The sequence below is a fragment of the Akebia trifoliata genome, chromosome 12, assembly GCF_017979445.1.
Source record: "Akebia trifoliata isolate Shusen 1 chromosome 12, ASM1797944v1, whole genome shotgun sequence".
Classification (NCBI taxonomy): Eukaryota; Viridiplantae; Streptophyta; class Magnoliopsida; order Ranunculales; family Lardizabalaceae; genus Akebia; species Akebia trifoliata.
This window is the reverse complement of record NC_141386.1, coordinates 3,798,431-3,817,833: the sequence shown is the minus strand read 5'-3', so window position 1 is coordinate 3,817,833 and position 19,403 is coordinate 3,798,431. Positions and strand designations below refer to the sequence as shown.

At 36.8% G+C, this 19,403-nt stretch overlaps 1 protein-coding gene across 2 annotated transcripts; it reads left to right on the top strand.

The window, feature by feature from the left end:
* Positions 1-73: 73 nt before the first annotated feature.
* Positions 74-18,785, top strand: LOC147388672 (ENTH/VHS family protein). Of its 2 annotated transcripts, none has more exons than XM_086419549.1 (12): positions 74-255; positions 390-439; positions 577-628; positions 2,156-2,235; positions 2,351-2,429; positions 2,574-2,657; positions 2,759-2,904; positions 3,015-3,272; positions 4,986-5,146; positions 6,416-6,600; positions 7,990-8,383; positions 18,310-18,785. In XM_086419549.1, exons 2-12 carry the CDS (start codon positions 399-401, stop codon positions 18,531-18,533), a joined length of 1,704 nt encoding a protein of 567 aa, XP_086275675.1. In that variant the 5' UTR covers positions 74-255; positions 390-398; the 3' UTR covers positions 18,534-18,785. The 2 variants fall into 2 exon arrangements, with proteins under 2 accessions (XP_086275675.1, XP_086275676.1); XM_086419550.1 differs by having other exon boundaries at positions 75-255; positions 4,989-5,146.
* Positions 18,786-19,403: the final 618 nt, after the last annotated feature.

Genomic DNA, 19,403 nt, shown 5'->3' with positions numbered 1-19,403 from the left:
TATGTTAATAGAAGCTCTCTAAACAACGTAACGAATTCGTGTAAAAAGGGTGGTCTCGTCATTTCGATGGCTTAATAGCCATCGTCTGACACCTAAACGCTTGAGGCGTCAGTTTAGCGTCAAGGCGATTTCTACATTATCGAGCCTTCGATTCATCTTAAAATCCTAAAATCCCATCTGATTCTCTCTCTTTCTCTCCGCAATTCCAAAGTTCTAAGAGACTCAGAGAGCCATTTTCGTTCGATCTACTCAAAGGTACCATTTTTCCTCGCAAAAAATCTACCGAATTTAACATTCGATTCATCTGTAAAACATGAACAACCGCTTAGATCTAGCATATCTCCTTCTTCAAACGAGTATAATTCAATTATTTCATGATTCTATTGCAGATCTTATCCATGGATTTCATGAAGGTTCTCGATCAAACAGTCCGAGAAATGTGAGTACTTGAAACAATTTCTTTGAGTTTCTCTCGAGCTGATCTACGCTTAATCGAGCTTAAGAACAGTTCTGATTTTATTATTATTATTATTATTATTATTATTATTATTATTATTTTATTGTTTCAATTTGCAGAAAGAGAGAGGTGAACATTAAAGTCCTCAAAGTTCCCGAGATTGAACAGAAGGCAAGTGATCCATTACCGAATTTAATTGAAATTAACAATTTATTTTATTTCTTATTTTTTATAATTTGGCGAAATATGTTTTTCAGAAAATTTCATAGAATTCGGCATCTTCACATAGTTCTAAATCATCGTTAATTACTAGATATTTGGATTCTTTAATGCTGGTCGAGAGATCTATAACTACTCGCCTAATGGATCTCACTTCTCTAACGACCACCTCAATTGGCCTTTGAAGACTTGGATTCACGTTGCATGGTTCTTGGATCTTCTCCCATGTTAGGCAATTATAGCTTATCTTCTAACTTAGATTATTGTTTGTAATGAATGCTCCATCTTGGCTTAATCAATGTGAATAATGATGATGTGTTTCCAAGTTCCATCTTCACATCTGATAGCTGTTCCTTGTGAAAATGGTCTTGCTATTTGTCAAGTTTTCGTTCAGTAGGATACAAGAAAAAAAAAACTGGTAGCATAATTCTACTTGTGAAAATGGGAGCTCGTAAAAATTAATCATTCAACAAAGTTACAGAGATTAGATCTATTTAGTTGGCTGATACAAATGTGGGTTGTTGTTTTGATTCTGTAAGAACTTCATATGCCCTCAATGTGTTTATTCCAAAAGCAATGGGATTTTTTCTCTCTTTAGCTAAGAGATAAAAAAAAGTCGTCTCTTTGCTCCATGTCTCCACAAATACATGAGAGGAGGACTCACATGATTTGATAGGAGAATAAGAAGTGTTGTGGGATCCCCCTTCATCTTGTGTATGTGGTGGCTCTAAAAGCTAAGGTATGACTTTATCATCTCTTAATTAGGGAGAAAAATCTTTTCTTGAATCGATCTTCAATTGGTGATATGCTTGTGAGTTATGTGGATTTTTCTATGTTATTTTTTTGGAACCCTATAAATAATATGAGCTATTTTACATAGATTAGGGCTTTCTTCTTCTAGGTTTTGAGAGAGACAGGGAGGGGTGTACAAGGTTTTAGGTCTTGGGTTTGAGATTGAAGCCTTGAGTGTTTGTTTCTTGTATGGCTCTTCTTTTGTTTTTAGTGAAGAAGATTTGATTTACCTGTGGATGTAGGCATCGTTGCCGAACTACATAGTCTTGGTGTTCTTTAGTTTGTTCTTTATTTTCGTTGCTATTTTCTTCTTAATTGTATTGAACAAGAATCTCCATATTCATAACATGCTCTTGTTGTACGTTTACTTCTTGGTAGTCTTGGTGCACTGTGAGGTATGCTGATCTCTCCTGCTTTCTGGGGATTTGTAGTTTTCTCTGTACCCTTTTTACATAGCTCGTATCATTACGAGTACTCTTTATTTGATAGTGGGGTGGCTTCCCCTTTTCTTATCCTCTATTAAATTGTACTTTTAAATAAATTTAATAGCTTGTTTTCAAATGCCGAGGTATGATTATAGCTTATCATGGAAAAATCCAAATTATGCATGCTTATCATTTCATGTACTTGGTTTGTTTTATTTTTTCCTCTTTCAAGATTTTTTTTTTTTGGCAATAAATATCACAGGTTCTGGATGCAACCAGTGATGAACCTTGGGGTCCTCATGGGTCTGACTTGGCGGAGCTAGCACATGCCACTAAAAAATTGTATAGCTTTAATTGTTTATTTGAGTCATATCTCAGTCTTATTCTTTTTGCTGATGTTTGTTCTTGAAATGGAGGCGTCTTGACTGTCTTACATATATTTGATATTTTCATGCAGCAATGATTGCCAGTTGGTTATGAATGTGTTATGGACAAGATTGACTGAGGGTGGCCGAAATTGGCGTCATGCCTATAAGGTAGCTTTTTCTGTTATCCGGACTTTCAATGGTATTCAACTTCAATGTTTCATATACCTCCCTTTCAAGCTTTTGTGTCTTTTTCAAATATTTTACCTTTCCTGGCTTTTTGACTCATTCGTGAAAAATATTTTCTTTTACCAGGCTTTGGCTGTTATAGAGTATTTGATTGCACATGGATCTGAACGTGCAGTTGATGACGTCATAGAACATTCTTTTCAAGTCTCAGTATGACTTCTTGTCTTACTTTTGGCAATTTAATGCGCATGCCAAGGTCGATTTTTATTTTTATTTTTTGTGTTTCCCTGATTTGCATTGTATTGGTAAAGTCACTCTCAGGTTTTGAATTTGTCGAGCCTAATGGAAAGGATATGGGAATCAATGTTAGAAAAAAAGCTGAAACCATTATATCCCTTTTGAATGATAAGAGTAAGATACAAGAAGTTAGAAATAAAGCTGCTGCAAATCGTGATAAGTGAGTTCATGGCTCACTTATTTAAGCTCTTTGTTTTACTTGAATTTCTATGTAGTCCATTGTTTAATTGGTAGTCAGGGAATGAAATCTTGAGTTTCCATTCTTACTAGGTATGTTGGACTTTCATCAACTGGAATAACGAATAAATCAACTTCTGCATCATATGGTGGCAGCAGCTTCCAGCACAGTGATAGATATGGAGGGGTAAGTGCTAAAAAGGATGGGGAAATATTCAGAGATAGTTATAGAGATAGAGATCACTTTGGAGAGGATGAGTTTAGCAAAGATAGTCGTGAAAAGTCACGTAGAGGTGTTGCTGTTGAGGATGAAGGGAACAATGTGAAGAAGGGGTCCAAAAGCTATAGCAGGTTTGTGCATATGCATTTGGGTTCGTGGTAGTTAATGGATAATTTCTATTTGTTGCATTTTTTAGGAGATGTGATCATATTGTTTTACTGTTTATTTAGATAAGGGGTTTCTATGTCATCTTTGGGGGTTACATCATCATTGCAGCCTTATCCCAACCCCAAATATTTAGGGTTGGCTAGTTCGTTGCATATTGTTTTAATGATATATTTATTTTATTTTATTTTTAAATTATTGATTTCCTTGTATAGCAAAGTGGAAATACAATTCCTTTGCATTTTGGTATTGGTTGCATTGTTTCAAGTCTCTAGTGATTCCGAGGTCAGGTAAAAAACCCATGTGACTTGGAGTGGTGTGACTTGAGATTGATTCCTCTTTGAATTGATAGTAAAACATGTTTTATGATTTCGTTTGGCCTAACTAGACCTTGACAGACAGTCTTGTACTTGACTTAGATTCCCTCTCTCATTTATCTTGTGTTGACCTGTGTCCGGATTGTCCAAGTTGACTTGGTCTCTCATCTCTGCTCTGGATGATCAATACTCTGAGTTTGAGACTTGAAACCATGATTGGTTGTGGATAAAATCTAGGTTTTATGCTTTTACTAGGGACATAATTCCTAGTTACCAATAACAAGCGAAGCTTTATTTCTGGATAATATAAAATGATGAAGTACCATAAAACCATGACGTCACGGGCTTAAATCCAACTTAACCACAAAAAAAAAGAAGAAATGAGGGTTTGCGTATTTGTTGTGGAGAAAATCTGGCAAAGAAATCTCAGTCGTATTCTCTCCATCACATCTCAAACGTAATCCACGCCAAAAGCTCCCGTCATTGTATCTAGGAAGGGAAACCCAAAGGCTAGAGCCTGTAGGTCACTGAATGCTTAATTTAGATGCAGTGAGATTAGAGGAGGCCAAATTAAAGGGTCTGATTTAATATTCATAGAAGAATGTTGCTGACTAGGCAGCAACTGTGGAGGGTATGATAATGAGCTAATCGGGCATTGGTGATGTGGTATAAAATCTTGTATTGCCTCAGTGTGGGCTAACGAATTCGGTTATGCACGTTTCCATAGACCAAGTTTGTTAGCCTTATGCAGCGGAGGGACAGGTTTGCCACCTTGGTTGTACCCCTCAATAACATGAGGGCATTCTCGCTCACCAACCACTCTTTGGCAGGCAAAAACAATTCTTTCACATGTTCACCTTTTGCCTTCATGTGCGGTAAAAAGAAGTTACCTGCATTCAAGTGTGCCAATTTGAGATGTGGATGTGTTGATGGACATGGAAAATTTCAAATTGTTCTAAGCTACTAGTTTGCAATATAAGACTGGCATATTGTGGTTTGAGAATGATCTTCTTACTAGGTGTTAAAATACAAAATGCAACAGTTTGCTGCCCAAGGTAGAGGAAGATGTGCATTAGAAGATAATAAGTCACACACCTAATTTTTTCTAATCACGGCTAATGAATTGTAACAATGAATCTCTTTTAATAAATTTATCTTTATCGATCAAAAAAAAAAAAAAAAAAAAAAATCTCTTTTATAGTTTTAGAATTTGAATGGAGGAACATATTCATTCAGTTGAACCCAAACTTCTTGGGATACAGCTTTGATGATGTTGGTGATGATTAGTGTTAATCAATGCTTATTTAAAGTTTTCATACCAATTTCTGGTACATTGCTAATTCTAGTATGTTGATTCTGTAGTAGAGATCAGGATGCTTTGTCATCTGGTACTTTGAGGGCATCGTCAAAGTTAAATAATTCTGATGATAACTATGGTCCTATTCCCTCTCAAAGCTCAGGTGCGCCAAATGGCCCTGAAGATGATTTTGACGATTTTGATCCTCGGGGAACTTCCAGTGCTGGTAAGTATTTGATACCCTGCCCGAAGTGCAAATGTTCCTCCTTGTGTGATTTGGAAAAAAACGATGCCTAGATATGAACTTTTGAGATCATTATCTCGTATATCTTGATCAACATAATAGATGATTGTTCAAGACTGAATTTTTCTAGGGTTTTTCTAAGCAATTGTACTTCAACATGGTAATTCAGTAATATCATTGGAAATTTATATCTCAATAATAAAAGTTAAAGAAACTCAAATAAAGGCCTTGTTAAAGAATATAAGAAGAGCGAGTAAAATCATACTTTCATGTTCTTCAAAAGTGCTGCATGTCTTTATAAGTACTTGCTACATCAGTGTGCTACTATTTTTTTTTGCAATATTAAGGGCTTTTTAGAAGCAAAATGAAAAATTAGAGGGTCTCTGATTATAATAATGCAAAATCCATATGATTTAATAAAATATAAACTGTAAATTACACCTTTTTCTTTGCATATAATTGTAAATTATCAATATATTTCTGTTCTTTATTTGAAAATTTTCATGTATGTAAGGTTTAGGCCTCGACGCATTGGCCAACTGAGCACCTCATCTCATGTCTCAACGTCTGGAAACATTTGGTACAGAACTACGGGCAATCAATTCGAAATAACCTATATGGATGATAATTTTGTGATAAGTATTAGGTTTATTATCGTATTGGTATCGGTATTTGGGAATACATATCGATATTGGATATGATTTGATCCATGCATAAAGGACAGGAGAAAGGTGTAGATGATGGCTCAAGATAGAGAGTTGAAGGGGAAATCGGATTCACGTTTCTGAGCCCACTAATTGGGACGAGGTGTAGATGATGATACTTAGTTGGTTCCATTCTTCTTATAACGTATAACAGTAAATATGGGGTGTGTTGTATCCCACGAGATTAATGCCATTGTAATATGTCTCTAGCTTGGTTGGCCTCTTCGTTTGACCTTGCCTTCTTTTTATTTAATAAAAAAAAAAGAGTAAAGTTGGGAAATCCCTATGTAAACAAGGAAGGGAAGAGACAGTTTTTGGGAGAGAGGCTAATCAAATATGATCACAAATCCAGGAATACGATGACCCATATTCAGGGATATCATGAAACGCTTTAATTTCAAACACAAAAGTTTCCTATAAACCGCTCTTTTCTTGATTAAAGTTATTGAACTATCATCAGTCCCATTACTATAGAATATAGCTATAAAAAAGATGTCATATTTACCATTTCAATGTGGATGTTTTGAGACATTGTCCTATTTTACAGGGGCAGCTACTGCTAGCGTTAACCAGGTGGATTTGTTCGGTGATCTCATGGATGCACCGGTAGCTGTTCCATCAGAAATGAGTGCCACAAATGGGAGTGCTACAACCGAGGTTGATCTGTTTGCAGATGCTGATTTTGTATCAGCCTCACCCCATGTTGAAGCTGGAGTTAGCTCTCAGACTCAGGTAATCTTTTGCCCTATCTTATTTTTTTATAAGTGCAATACATAGATAATACACCTTCCACTTATCGTTTGGCTTGGGAATTAGTTAGTCATGCTGCATACACTCAGATCCTCATCTTCTGTTTTTTTTGGTAAGTGTAAAATTTTATTAATCAAAAGAGAAAGAAAAGGAGGCTGAGATAATCACCCATGCAGAGAAAACATAAAAAAGAAAAGCATATACAAAAGAAACCCTCAAAAAGCTACCAAGCATAAAGCACAAAGAGCGTCCCATCTGAAAACAAAATCCTGAAAAGAGACCCCAAAAAAATCTCTATTCAGCTTGGGCCAAAAGTAGAGAAGACCCTAAACCTCCATAAACAAAGCTTGGGAATTACTTTCCTTATCTTGAAACACCATTTTATTTCTCTTTCCAAAGGCCCCAAGGGCCGATGAAAGAATAGCCCAGATGTGTCTTTTTCTAACTAGGTCATGTAGAAAAAAATTAATAATGACTAAGAGGTCTAGGCAAAGCACTAAATCTGGGCACGTTTTCTGTGGTAATATTTTCCTGCCAGGTAGGAAGATCTAACTGTTCTCTGAGAAACCTTCCACAACACGAGTCATTTAGGTTGCATTCTTCTTTTGATATTTCACATATTATTTAAGTGTCAACGAATGGTTCAGTATGTTTTGATCAATATATGAAATTCAGGGTTGTAGTAGTTTTCCATTCAGGACTTAAATATCTGATGCATTTTGGTTTTGGCAAGGGGGTCTTGGTATTTCTTCAGTTCTTTTAGGATGGTGGTTTACATACCTAAGCACATTCCAAATGAACCACATAAAGGGTTTCCCTTTACTATTCTAGTAGAAATTGTTTAATTGAATTACAGATCGTAATTATTCAATTAGATTTTGGGAAATAATCACTGGAAAATTTTTGTTCGTCTAATTAAGGTTCTCATGTGAATTTTGTGATTCATCCTCATTCATGGGTGAGTAAATATTTTCTAAGGAACTTTAGGGTTCTTTTTCTAATCATTGAATGGCCAAAGATCCTGATTCTTCCCTTATTCTGTACACACATTAGTTTCTATTCGGAGAAATTAAAATTTCCTAGGCTCCTTAGCTATATCACTTTACCATCTGTTTTTCTGTAGATCACAAAAAGTGTGGTGCATGTTTTTTCATGCTTAAACTTGTGTGTTTTTTTTTTGGATAAGTTTAAAGTTAGTTTCAATATTTAACAAATAAAGAGTACTTGAGTGAGTAGTGCTGTTTTTAAGAATTCGGATGGCCTAAGAGCTTTTAGTTCATACTGAAAAAAGTTTTGGGTGACTTCATTACCATTTCAAGTATTACTATTGCTGTTTCTGCTTCATGAAATTTTGTCTGACCATTTGTGCAGGCCAATGTTGATCTCTTTGCCTCCCAGTCCACCATTCCTTCTGCATCTTCTTCAACGATTGACTTTTTTGCTGCTCCGGATCCAGTTCTGCACACTGCAGCAAATTCCCGAGAAACTGAGCCGATAAGCTCCCACACTGTCGATCCCTTTGCTTCAGTGCCACTAAACAGTTTTGATGGATCTGATGACCTCTTTGGTGCATTCACTTCTAACTCAGATCAAGTGTCTACTCAACACTCAGAAAATTCTACCAAAGAGCGTAACCTTGACAACCTGAACCAGAAACCTTCAACAGAATCCAATGCTCCACCCAAGAAGGCTACTTTCCAGGTCAAATCTGGAATTTGGGCTGATTCGCTGAGTCGTGGACTTATCGATCTGAATATTACTGCTCGTAAGTTTTTCATCCTTATTTATCACAATTTTCCTTTCCATAATAATATATTCATTTGCTCATTTTTTATTTATTTATAATTTCTACACATTTATTGAACTGTCTGTCTTTTCATGGAGTCATGGATTTTATGGATTGCCTTAAAAATACCGCTATTGAAATTCCCTTTCGAACAATTGACTTTTTCTGTTGGAGGAAATTGAAAAATGTTAGAAGTGCCATTTAGCTAAGTGATAAGACGTGTGCAGAGTTGTTCCCAAGTCCTAGGTTCAAACCCTTGGAACCCATACTTCTTATGCTAACCACTAACCCTATTACCTGTCACTAACCACTAATCAAGCATTTACCTATCAAAAAAAAAAAATTGAAAAATGTGTTGGTGGGGTGCCAAAATGTTTGAAAGAACTGAAAACATTGGAAGCCCAATGAACCTCTAAATGGGGTGTCAGCCACTTAATCAAATGAAAAGATTTCCACCATAATAGGTGTTTTCGCTCAAAAAATTGTGTGATGCTCGCCTATTATGATCGAATTCCATGGATAAACTGAAGTACCATTTTCTCTCGCTCCCAATGATGAGTTAATTTGGCAAGCATTTTTCTTTGGCAGATTTTCTCTGTGCTAATGGGAAGTTCTGCTTCAAAAAATTAGAGCATTGAGTCTGTAATGTGGAGTGGACATTGGTGTCCAACATACACGTATCATTTATGATATATCTGAACTTTCAAAAGTATCGTCCTGACTTCGATACACTCATGACACACTTGGCAAAGTATCCATGATATGAGGGATCATGTAAGTGTTCCTTTGGGTGTACCTAGTCCTTGGATTTGTATTTGGAAGTTAATTAGGACAAGCCATTGATGTAGGACAACATAGATTTTATAGATTCTATGTCTGTTGTACTTTAGGAAGAATGGGAGAAAGGCGAATTAATAGTGAAGAAGAAGAAAGAAAATGATTTTTAGGCGCAAAAGGTTTTATTGACTATTGTGAAAGGTTTCAACAAGGCTAATTTGGTATGTGAAATGTAAAGTTTTACAATAAGGTGTTATAGTTAGTTTAGAGGTATAAAATAGGGTTAATTTGATTTTGTGTGTGTGTGTGTGTGGGGGGGGGGGGGGGTTGAAGGTTGTTTTCATATATGAGTTTTGAGGGAATTTGGATAAGTTTCAAATGCGCAAGGATAGGTTTGGATGGTTTCTTGTGGCCCAAAGGCTTAGTTGGGATGATATCTCACAATAAAAATAAAATCAGAGAGGATGGGTTCTCCTTAGGTTTCTTCAAAGCTTGTTGGGGGACAGTAGGAGATGATGTGATGGCAACCATAGAAGATTTTTTTAGGGATGGTTTTTTGGACTTGGGTTCTAACTGCACTTTCGTTGCTCTGATACCCAAAGTGTCTGGTATGGAAGATATCACGGATCTTAGACCCATTAGCTTGGTAAGCTCAGTGTATAAGATCATCTCGAAGGTTTTGGCCTCTAGGCTTAAAACAATGTTGAGTAGCATTATTGGTCCGGCTTAAGGAGCGTTTGTAGCAGGGAGACAGATCCTGGATGGGGTGTTGATAGCCAATGAATGTATTGACTTGCGAAGAAAAGCCAAAATCTCAGGTTTAGTGTGCAAAGTTGATCTTGAGAAAGCCTATGACCATGTAAATTGGAATCTGGTGAAGTATCTGTTGAGGAGAATGGGTTTTGGGGAGAAGTGGGTTTGGTGGGTCTTGAAGTGTATTTCCACATCTACCTTTTCGATTATGGTAAATGGTTCCCCAACGGGTTATTTTAGAAGTACAAGGGGGCTTCGCCAAGGGGATCCGTTGTCGCCTTTCTTGTTTGTGATAGTGATGGAATCTTTGGGTAGGATGTTGTCCAAGGCAGTGGCGGAGAGGGAGTTGTCCGGTTTTTCCACTAAGATAGGTGGACATTTGATTTCCCACCTTCAGTTTGTGGATGATACTTTAATTTTCTTGGACCACTCTCTGAGACAAGTGAACTTTTTAAGCGGTATGTTAGGGTGTTTTGAGGCAATTTCGGGTATTCCGATAAATTTTTGCAAGAGTAGATTGTTTGCAGTAGGAGAGATGGAAGGGGTGGAGGCAACGGCGGTTATATTGGGGTTTCAAATGGGAGTCCTTCCATCCACGTATTTGGGACTTCCTTTGGGAATAGGGTATTCCAGTATGGAGATTTGGGAGCCGGTTGTTGACAGGATGAGGAAGAAACTTAGCTCTTGGAAGTCTAAGCTGTTATCAAAAGGGGGGAAGATTACTCTTATTAAAAGTGTGTTGGCTAGCATCCCCATTTACACTTTTTCTTTGTTTTCCTTGCCGAGGAATGTGGAAGTTCAATTAGAACAAATCTGTCAGAAGTTTCTGTGGCATGGAAAAGATGGTGTTAGAAAACATCATTGGGTGAGTTGGAGGAAGCTATGCTTGCCTAAGAAGAATGGGGGGTTGGGTTTCCGCAATTTGAGCTTTATGAATTCGGCGTTGTTGGGGAAGTGGCTTTGGAGGTTCGGAGAGGAAGGGGAGAGTCTTTGGAGAAAAGTAATTGTGGACAAGTATGTGGTGAATGAGAATGGGTGGGAAAGCGGTTCGGCTAAAGGTGCGTTGGGTTGTGGGGTGTGGAAAGGTATTCTTAGAAGACTTCCGATTTTTAAGAAAAGAGTGAAATGTAAGGTGGGTTGGGGGAGTAGGGTCAAATTTTGGGAGGACTGGTGGTGTGGGAGTGGGCCCATGAAGAATTTATTCCTAGATCTTTTTGCGTTGTCAATGAAGAAGAATCAGTTTATCTCAAGTTTCAAAACTATTGAGAATGAGGTGATAAATTGGGATTTTGGTTTTAGAAGAACATTTAATGATTGGGAGGTGGAGAATGTAGGAAGGTTATGTTCTTTGGTAGAGTTTAGTAACGAGGACGGCTTATTGGAAGATTAGAGAGTGTGGGGGGCTTCTACGGATGGAAACTTTACGGTGAAGTCTTTTTATAAGGGTATTGCGCATAGCTCTGGAACGTATTTTCCTCACACTTTTATCTGGGGTGGGAAGATTCCCCCAAAGATTTCGACATTTCTCTGGTTGGCAAGTCTAAGGAGACTTGCAACGATGGATCAGTTAATTAAGAGAGGCTTTATTTCGCCAAATCAATGCTGCATGTGCAAGTCTCAGGCGGAAATGGTGGACCATCTTCTCATTCATTGCCGGGTGGCTCATCACATTTGGTCACATTTTCTTATGTTATTTGGTATAGTAGGGTGTTTCCCTAGTTCAGTCAAGTCGGTTTTGGAATCTTGGTTGACATGGGGAGGAGCTTTCATCTCCTCGAAGCGGATTCTTTGGTTTTTGGCTCATTTTGCAATTTGTTGGGACACTTGGAAAGGGCGCAATCGATGCATTTTTGAGGGGAAAGAGCTAACTTTAGATGGATTAACTCTCTCTATTTTAGAGTTCATATTTTCTTGCAGTAAACTCTATGATGAATTAAAGGGGTTTTCTTTGAAGATTTTGTGGTGAGGTGGGATAGGGTATGCTCTTTGTCGGGAGTGTAACTTGTTGGTTTATTTGTTGGTTGTATCTTTTTTGCTTTGTCTCTTTCCCTTGTATTGGGTTGGTCTCCTCGACCCCCCTAGTTGGCTTTTTAATAAATATATCTTTATCGATAAAAAAAAAAAAAATCAGAGAGCGTAGAAGAAAATGGATTGAAGAAGAAGAAGATTAAGGAGAAGTGATATATTTAACTTGGAATCACACCAAGATTTCAATGGTAGCACACCACATAGTTTCCAATCTCTGGAGAACTTCTCAAAGAGATCTGTAAATTTTTTATTATTCCATCCATAGAGGGATAGACATCTCGTCCTCCCTTTGTACTTTCCTCGCTTCTTTGTTTATAAAATTTCTATTTACCTATATATATATAAGGCTTATCGAAGGTTAGGGCAAGGGATGAGAAGATAGGGAGGGGAGGGAGTGGAGTTTCTAAAACTTTGTTTTAATTGTGGTCCATCTCTTCACTCCACCGTTAGATTGAAGCTACATCCAACGTCTCTAAAACGATGTAAAAAAGATTTGTTCGAAATAGTTGTACAAACATATGTATATATAGACACACACACTAGAGTTTGCCCGTGTCCTATCCTTTGGGGTTAAGGGGGTAAAAGAGGAGAAAAAATAAAATTGGATTTGTATTATTAAGAAAGGGTGGAGAAGTGTAAATACGATAAAGTTGGAGGGGGTAATACTGGAAGAAGAGAGAAGAAGAAAGATAATAAAGTTAGGAGTATTTTTGGAAAGGGGATGAAAAAAAGGTAAAACCTGTCATCGAGTTACATCTTTATTGGGTATAAAAATTGAGACAAAGGAGTAAGGCCCATCATTATTTTTATTATATATATGATAAATCAATCCTATATTTGTTTATTCCACAATTAGATTGGTTATATATATATATTTTTTGATAAGTATACTTTTATTAAGAAGAGAGAGGATACAAAGAAAGCAAAGGCGGTCGAGATGACCAACCTCAAAGCAAACATGCGAACCATCACATAACGAGTCCCATCTAAAAACAAAATCTTCAAAGAATACACCTTTAAAATCAGGCCACATCTTACATCAAAAGAATAAGAGACCTAAAATGTTGATAATGAACTCCTGGATGGATGTCTCCAAGCCTTTGAATATCCTCGCGTTTCTCTCTAACCATAGCCCCCAAGTAATGGCAATAGGAAGAATTGACCAAAGAATTTTCATTCTCCCCGTGAACATAGATAAATTCCAATTTTGGAAGAGAGAGAGAGAGAGTCGAGCAAGGAACTTCCCAAGAAATCTTGAAAAGGCCAAAGAAGTGGGACCACACAAGATACAAAGCTTTACAATGAATTAAAATGTGGTCCACTAACTCGCCATTCAAGTTGCAAAGAAAGCAAAAGTTTGGAATCATAAAACCTTTTCGAATTAAGATATCAAGAGTAGGTAATTTCCCTAGCACGGCTAAGCAAGCAAAAAAAAAAAAAAACGCACCTTTGAGGGGAGAATGTTGTAGTTGTGGATCCTAACCTTTAGAAAAATTTGAATGATTGAGACGTGGACCTTCTCACTTTATTACTTGATATGTTGGAAAAGGAGGTGGAGTGGTCTCCTGGTGGTGATAGGAGGATGTTGATATGCGATTTTGGAAGGCGTTTTCTCATCTTAATCATCTTATAGGGTGATCACCAATTGGAAAACCCATTCTTTTTTGTGCCGACCCTTGGTAAGGGTTGCATTCTCAACCAATTTCATACAAAGCTCTGCTACCATTCCAAATTTTTTCTTTGCATGGACAATAATTTAATTAGTTTTTTAACAATAGACTAGTCGAGAAGGAGAGGCATCGCAATCCCCATTTGTTGTTCTACTTGTAAGGAGTATGAAGAGGTGAATCACTTTTCTATTCACTGTTCGGGACAAAGAGATATGACCATTGTTTTTCCATTCATTTGAGGTTTTACCAATGTGTCAATACAGTAAGTGCTTTAGGTGATAAAATGGGGAGGATAGGGTGGGGTGGATTCAACACCTCACATAAATTGAGAAGACAATTGTTTGGGGGATCATTTTGCTAGTTGGAGGGAAAGAGTAAAAGGAATTCAGTTTCAAAAGAGAAAGAGGGAAATGAGAGGATGAAGAGGGAATAAAGCCTCTTATATAGGGAGAAGACATGGTTAGAATTAGAAAAATGAGTTCTCTTACTTTTTTTCTTCTCTTAGTAGCTTATTTGTAGGCAAATGTATATGAAATAATTGAAATGTTCCTTTCTTGTCTAACAATTGTAATATGATATATTTCTTAGATAACAGACACTGAATGGACGATCACACAGGTCTTGATTATCTCTTGGTGTCTAAACCTACATCCTTTGCCACCACTGACTCACCCACGTGTTTTTCCACATCATTCATGGTTAGTCTACATGGTACACATGTGATCGATTTATTTTGCCATATATTAGTAAAAATTGTACTATTCATGCAATTGTTTATCTTTTCTTACACTTATTGGTTCTTTGGCTCCTTTAGTCATATTTGTTTGCCTTTTCAAGTGTTGTTTCTAACCCCCAAACAATATCGCATGTAGGTAATGATCAATGTTGTTAAATAGTATATGCGACTATGTGTGATCAACACATGCTGTTCGCATATGCGATTTTGCACATCACATATGCGGTGGCATATGCTGCAAAAAAAAAATTTTGAATTTTTTTTTTTCCAGAAAAATATGCCATCACACAAATCGCATATGCTATTGCACACAAAAATATGCCATCGCATATTGTCATATGGCATAATTTGGGGTATGCGACAGCATTTGACAACACTGGTAATGATTGCACTTTTGCGATTTCTTGCCTTTTCACACTTATTGGCTCCATGGTGCCCTTGTGGCCATAATAGCTTATCTTCTCTTGGGTTATTTTTTCCTTAGGATGATGTTGTCTCTAGGTAAAGATCATGTTTCTCATGTGATTGATTGTCTTTCCATATGTTTATTGGCCCCCTGGTGCCTCTGAGCATTGTTGCCTATTGGCTAAGATTGCATTTTTCATGCTTGTTCACCTTTTTAGATTCTTATTGGCTACTAGTGCCTCTTGCAAGCTCAATCTCCTTCTTTCTCAGGTGTTATTTTCATTTTTGGTACATTAGTATTGGTATGATTGTTTTTGTTTCATTTACATGCTGCGTGTTACCATGGATTGCTCATAGCGAATGTCGTCATAACCTCTGTAATGTGCAATGGGTTAACGTCGATGGTACAAAATGAATCAGTCCATGTGTGTGCCATGTGGACTGGGCATGAGTGAGGTGGAAATGTACAGTCAACGTGGGTGTTGAGGGCGTGGGTTTGGAGGCCAATAGATTATCGCGATCCGCATGGTCTCACACTTAACATCTTTTATCTAAGAAATACACCACACTATAGGTCGTTATATGTGAGAGTGACATTTTAGTTATTTCATATTTGCCTATAAGTAAGCTATTAAATTAACAAAGTAAGGGAGGGTTCATTTTTCTATGAGTTGTGCTACTGGCGCCCACCCTAATTTTTCGTAATAGTCTGTACACACACTTACTAAAATTCTCAAAAGTCACCAAATGAACTTTAGTAGGTTAAAAACCAAACTTGTTTTAGATGATTCGGTAGTTAACTACTGAACATTACAAAACCAATTGGGTATGTATTGGCATACCAAACACAAAGATTTACACAAGAAAGTTTTGTTCGGTAGGTACCTATCATTTATTACAAAAGAAATTCGATAAGTACTTGCCGAGCAAAACTTTTTTGTGTAAATCTCTAGTTTGGTATGCTAGTATCTTTGTATATAGGATCGGTTGGTACCTACCGAACCTTGCAATAATGATTCAGTATTGGCATACCGAATGAGAGATTTCACACGTAAGTTCTCATATGAATGACTTTGAGTCGATTGATTTTGGAGGTGTTAAAATTAAAAACAAAAATGTAAGATCAAAGAAGGAGAAGACCCTTGTTGAAACTTAAAATCCTCGTTCAATCTTTTCTAGATGCAAAGAAGAAGAAGAGGAATGTGTGTGTGTGTGAAAGAGAGAGAGAGATGAGGATGGTGGAGAAGGAGAGAATGGATAGATACGATAGTGGGATGGTTAAGGTTTCATTCAGTAGAATATACGGAGAATATGGTGGGCGCAGAGAGTGATACGATAAAGGTATATGTGTAATTTACCTTTGTTTTTCAAAGATAACACTTAAGTGGGCACGGACAGAGTATATGGTGGGCGCCAGTAGCATGACTCTTTTTCTAATCCTAATCCCATCTTGTCCCGCACATGGGGGATAACTTATCTCATTCCCATCTTCTTTCCTTCCTCTCTTAGAGTTGATTCTTTGTCTTTTTTCCCTCTAACTAGAAAAACAATCCTCAAATTGCAGTCTTTTCGGTTAGATGGGTTCTTGGATCCACCTAACCTATTGATCTATCCTCTCCGTTTCATCACCTAAAGAGCCTTATCCGCATATACAATGAAAAGAAAGGAATCAATGCATTTTTTTTTTGTTGTGGTAAAGAGTACAATTTAGAAGATTTCATGGTGCATGTTGATTTATAATTGGTCTATGGTTATTACCATCATAACTCTAGAAAACTAGGGTTTTACAGAGGTTGTAATGGCGAGTACAGATGTCTTAGGTGCTTGTAGAGAGAGAAACGGTTGGGAGCTTTCATGGTGAGTTTGAGCTTTGAAATGGAGAAATTTTCTTCTCAAAATTGGCACTATTAGTGAGTATTGTGCAACTTTGGTTTCGCTTTGTCGGTCATTATTATAAAACTATTGATCTTCAAAGCTTGTTGTTGCTAACTTACGCACTTGGTGTTGATAACTCTCAACCTCACCAGGTTCTTCCTCTCTCTAGATTTGCCATTAATGCCATCGAATATTGAAGGGAAATTTCTGGTTGTTCTATAAAGGGGAACAAGGTTGAAGCAAAATTTCTTTGCATCTTCTATGCTGTTATACACCGAAGTTAATATTTACTCTTAGGTTCTGTTAGAGAATCAGTAGGATGTATTGTATTACGGTTTATATAGATGCACCGAATCATGTCTAATCATTAGATTAGATGATGTGGTTAAGATGGTTATACGGTTATGTAACTACTTGTATCATCTCTCTATTTAATGGAATCTATCCAGAGATCACTGGATATCCGGTCATTCACTTCATTTCAAAGACTTAAGTTCACTGTAATTTTTCTGTCGAGTTGTTAGTCTTTTCAGATTCCAACTTTTGGAAGTTGAACTGTCATGAGTTCAACTCTCATTTCCGAAACACACCCTAAATAGTTGATGATCTGGTTTTCAGGGTGGGAGAACATTGTCAAAATGGGACAATAGTGGTCAGTTTTGCTGTGGGTGTGGTGTGATGCTTTCTCATTAGTGTTTTGTTTGTCATATATATATAGGACACTTATCAGTCTCCCATGAGAAGGTCCTGTAAGTGTAGAAGTTTCCACTGCATGAGTTCCATGAAGCACCAGAGCTGGGTATTCTTTTTCATCGTCATCTACAACACTCCAATAGATTCTGGGATCTCTATGATTGCACACGAGAAGTGTGTGGGAAAATGGTTTCCCTGGAACATACGATTTCCTGGTGCATGATTGCACATTCTCCCTGAAAAATGAATTCCCACCCTAGGCCATTGCATCCTCCACCTACCCTAGACAGGAAAATGTTTTCCCTCACTGCCTCCTAACTCACAATTAATCCCGCCCCCAAAGACTAAACTAACTTTCTTCTTGACATTTTCCTAGGTGCAATCGAATGGCAGAATTCATTTTTCACAGGAATTTAGACTCCTGGGAAATAATTTGGGTAAATTCCCAAATAATTACCTAAGCTTTCGGTATTTCCAAAGTGTTGCTAAAGTTGACAAAGTTATCAAGTATTGTTGACAATTTGATAACATTTTGTCAACATTACATGGTAGTTGTGTCAACACAAGTAACACTTTCGGCATTTTTGAAAACTTAGGTAATTATTTAGGAATTTACCCAAATAATTTCATATTCCCATTGAAATCAAATTTCCCTATTTTTAACTTAGAATGCTTCTCTGGAAAGCATTTAAATCTTCTATTTGCATTTAAATATGGTGTTCTCAACAACAGATGCTTTCCATAATCCATTAACATAAACAATATGAATCCACAAATCCCATCTGTCTTCCATCAAATTTTGGTTTGCTCTTGACAAATCTTTAAAACTGGACCCAAGTGGGTGTGGACTGACATAATATTGTTCACTTGGTTTCTCTTTCTTTGTTGGAAGTATGATATTTTTAACTATTCTGATAACTTGAATTCTGTTTCTTTGATTGCCTTGGGGGTTTCAATCTTAACTACAGCCAAGAAAACGAACTTAGCTGATATTGGGATTGTCGGTGGGCTCAGCGATGGATCCGGTGAGAAAGAGAAGCTGCCCCCAACTTCATTTTACATGGGAAGAGCTATGGGTACTGGCTCCGGTCTTGGTAAATCCGGGTTTACTTCTTCGACAGGAGCTAGCGGTGTAGATGACATCTTCTCAAACCTTAGCCAACCACAACAGTTTGGTAGCTTTAAGAAGTGATCCTCTTTCATTTTCCCCACTCTTCTGATATTCTTTTACTATTTGATAAAGATGATTAGAAGTGTTCCGTATCGAGTGCTGCTTATTGGTTATATACTGCAATATACATCAAAACAATATTTTGGTTTGATGATTTTGTCGTTTTAATTGTGTTTGGAGATATTAACTCGGTTTTTCTTTCTTTTATATCCTTTGAAGCTCCAGGGAAAGAGAAAAAAAAAAAAAAGCAGCAGTAGTAGTATTGTTTGTGTATCTTGGTGTGCTTTCTTCAATTTGATCTAGGTTTTTTTTATATACTATAATAAGATTTAGATAATAAATATTTAAATAATAAAAATATAATTATTTAGTTGAAAAAATGTTACCAATTGGATTATTAAGTTATGGGCAAAATTTTGGGGGGTATTTAGCAGAAAAAACTCATATTAAGATCTATTAAATGATTATTTTTCCTATTGGAAAAGGATGAATGCAGTGCCCTTGAAAAATTATGAAATCCTACCCATTATAACATCAAATCCAACAGTCGAGGTAAAACATATTTCTCAAGATTATGTCACATAGCCTTATAAGTCTCAAATCCATTACATGTGGGGCTCAAAATTCTAAACAAAGTGTTTTGTCCTTTTCGGACTGACTGAGTTTTTGTAAGGATGATCTCTAGAGTGAGGAGATTATCCTCACAAAAAAGGCAGCTCATTCTGAAATTTTTAACCTTAATTTAAAAGTTGAAGAATCGTAGGTCATCAATTTTTAACAGTTCAGGATGGTTCAATCCTCTTGGTAATTCTTAATCATTTTTTTTAATGGTCATGATTTCATATTTTTTCATGAGTCAGCAGATCTTACAATCCCTACCCATGAAATATT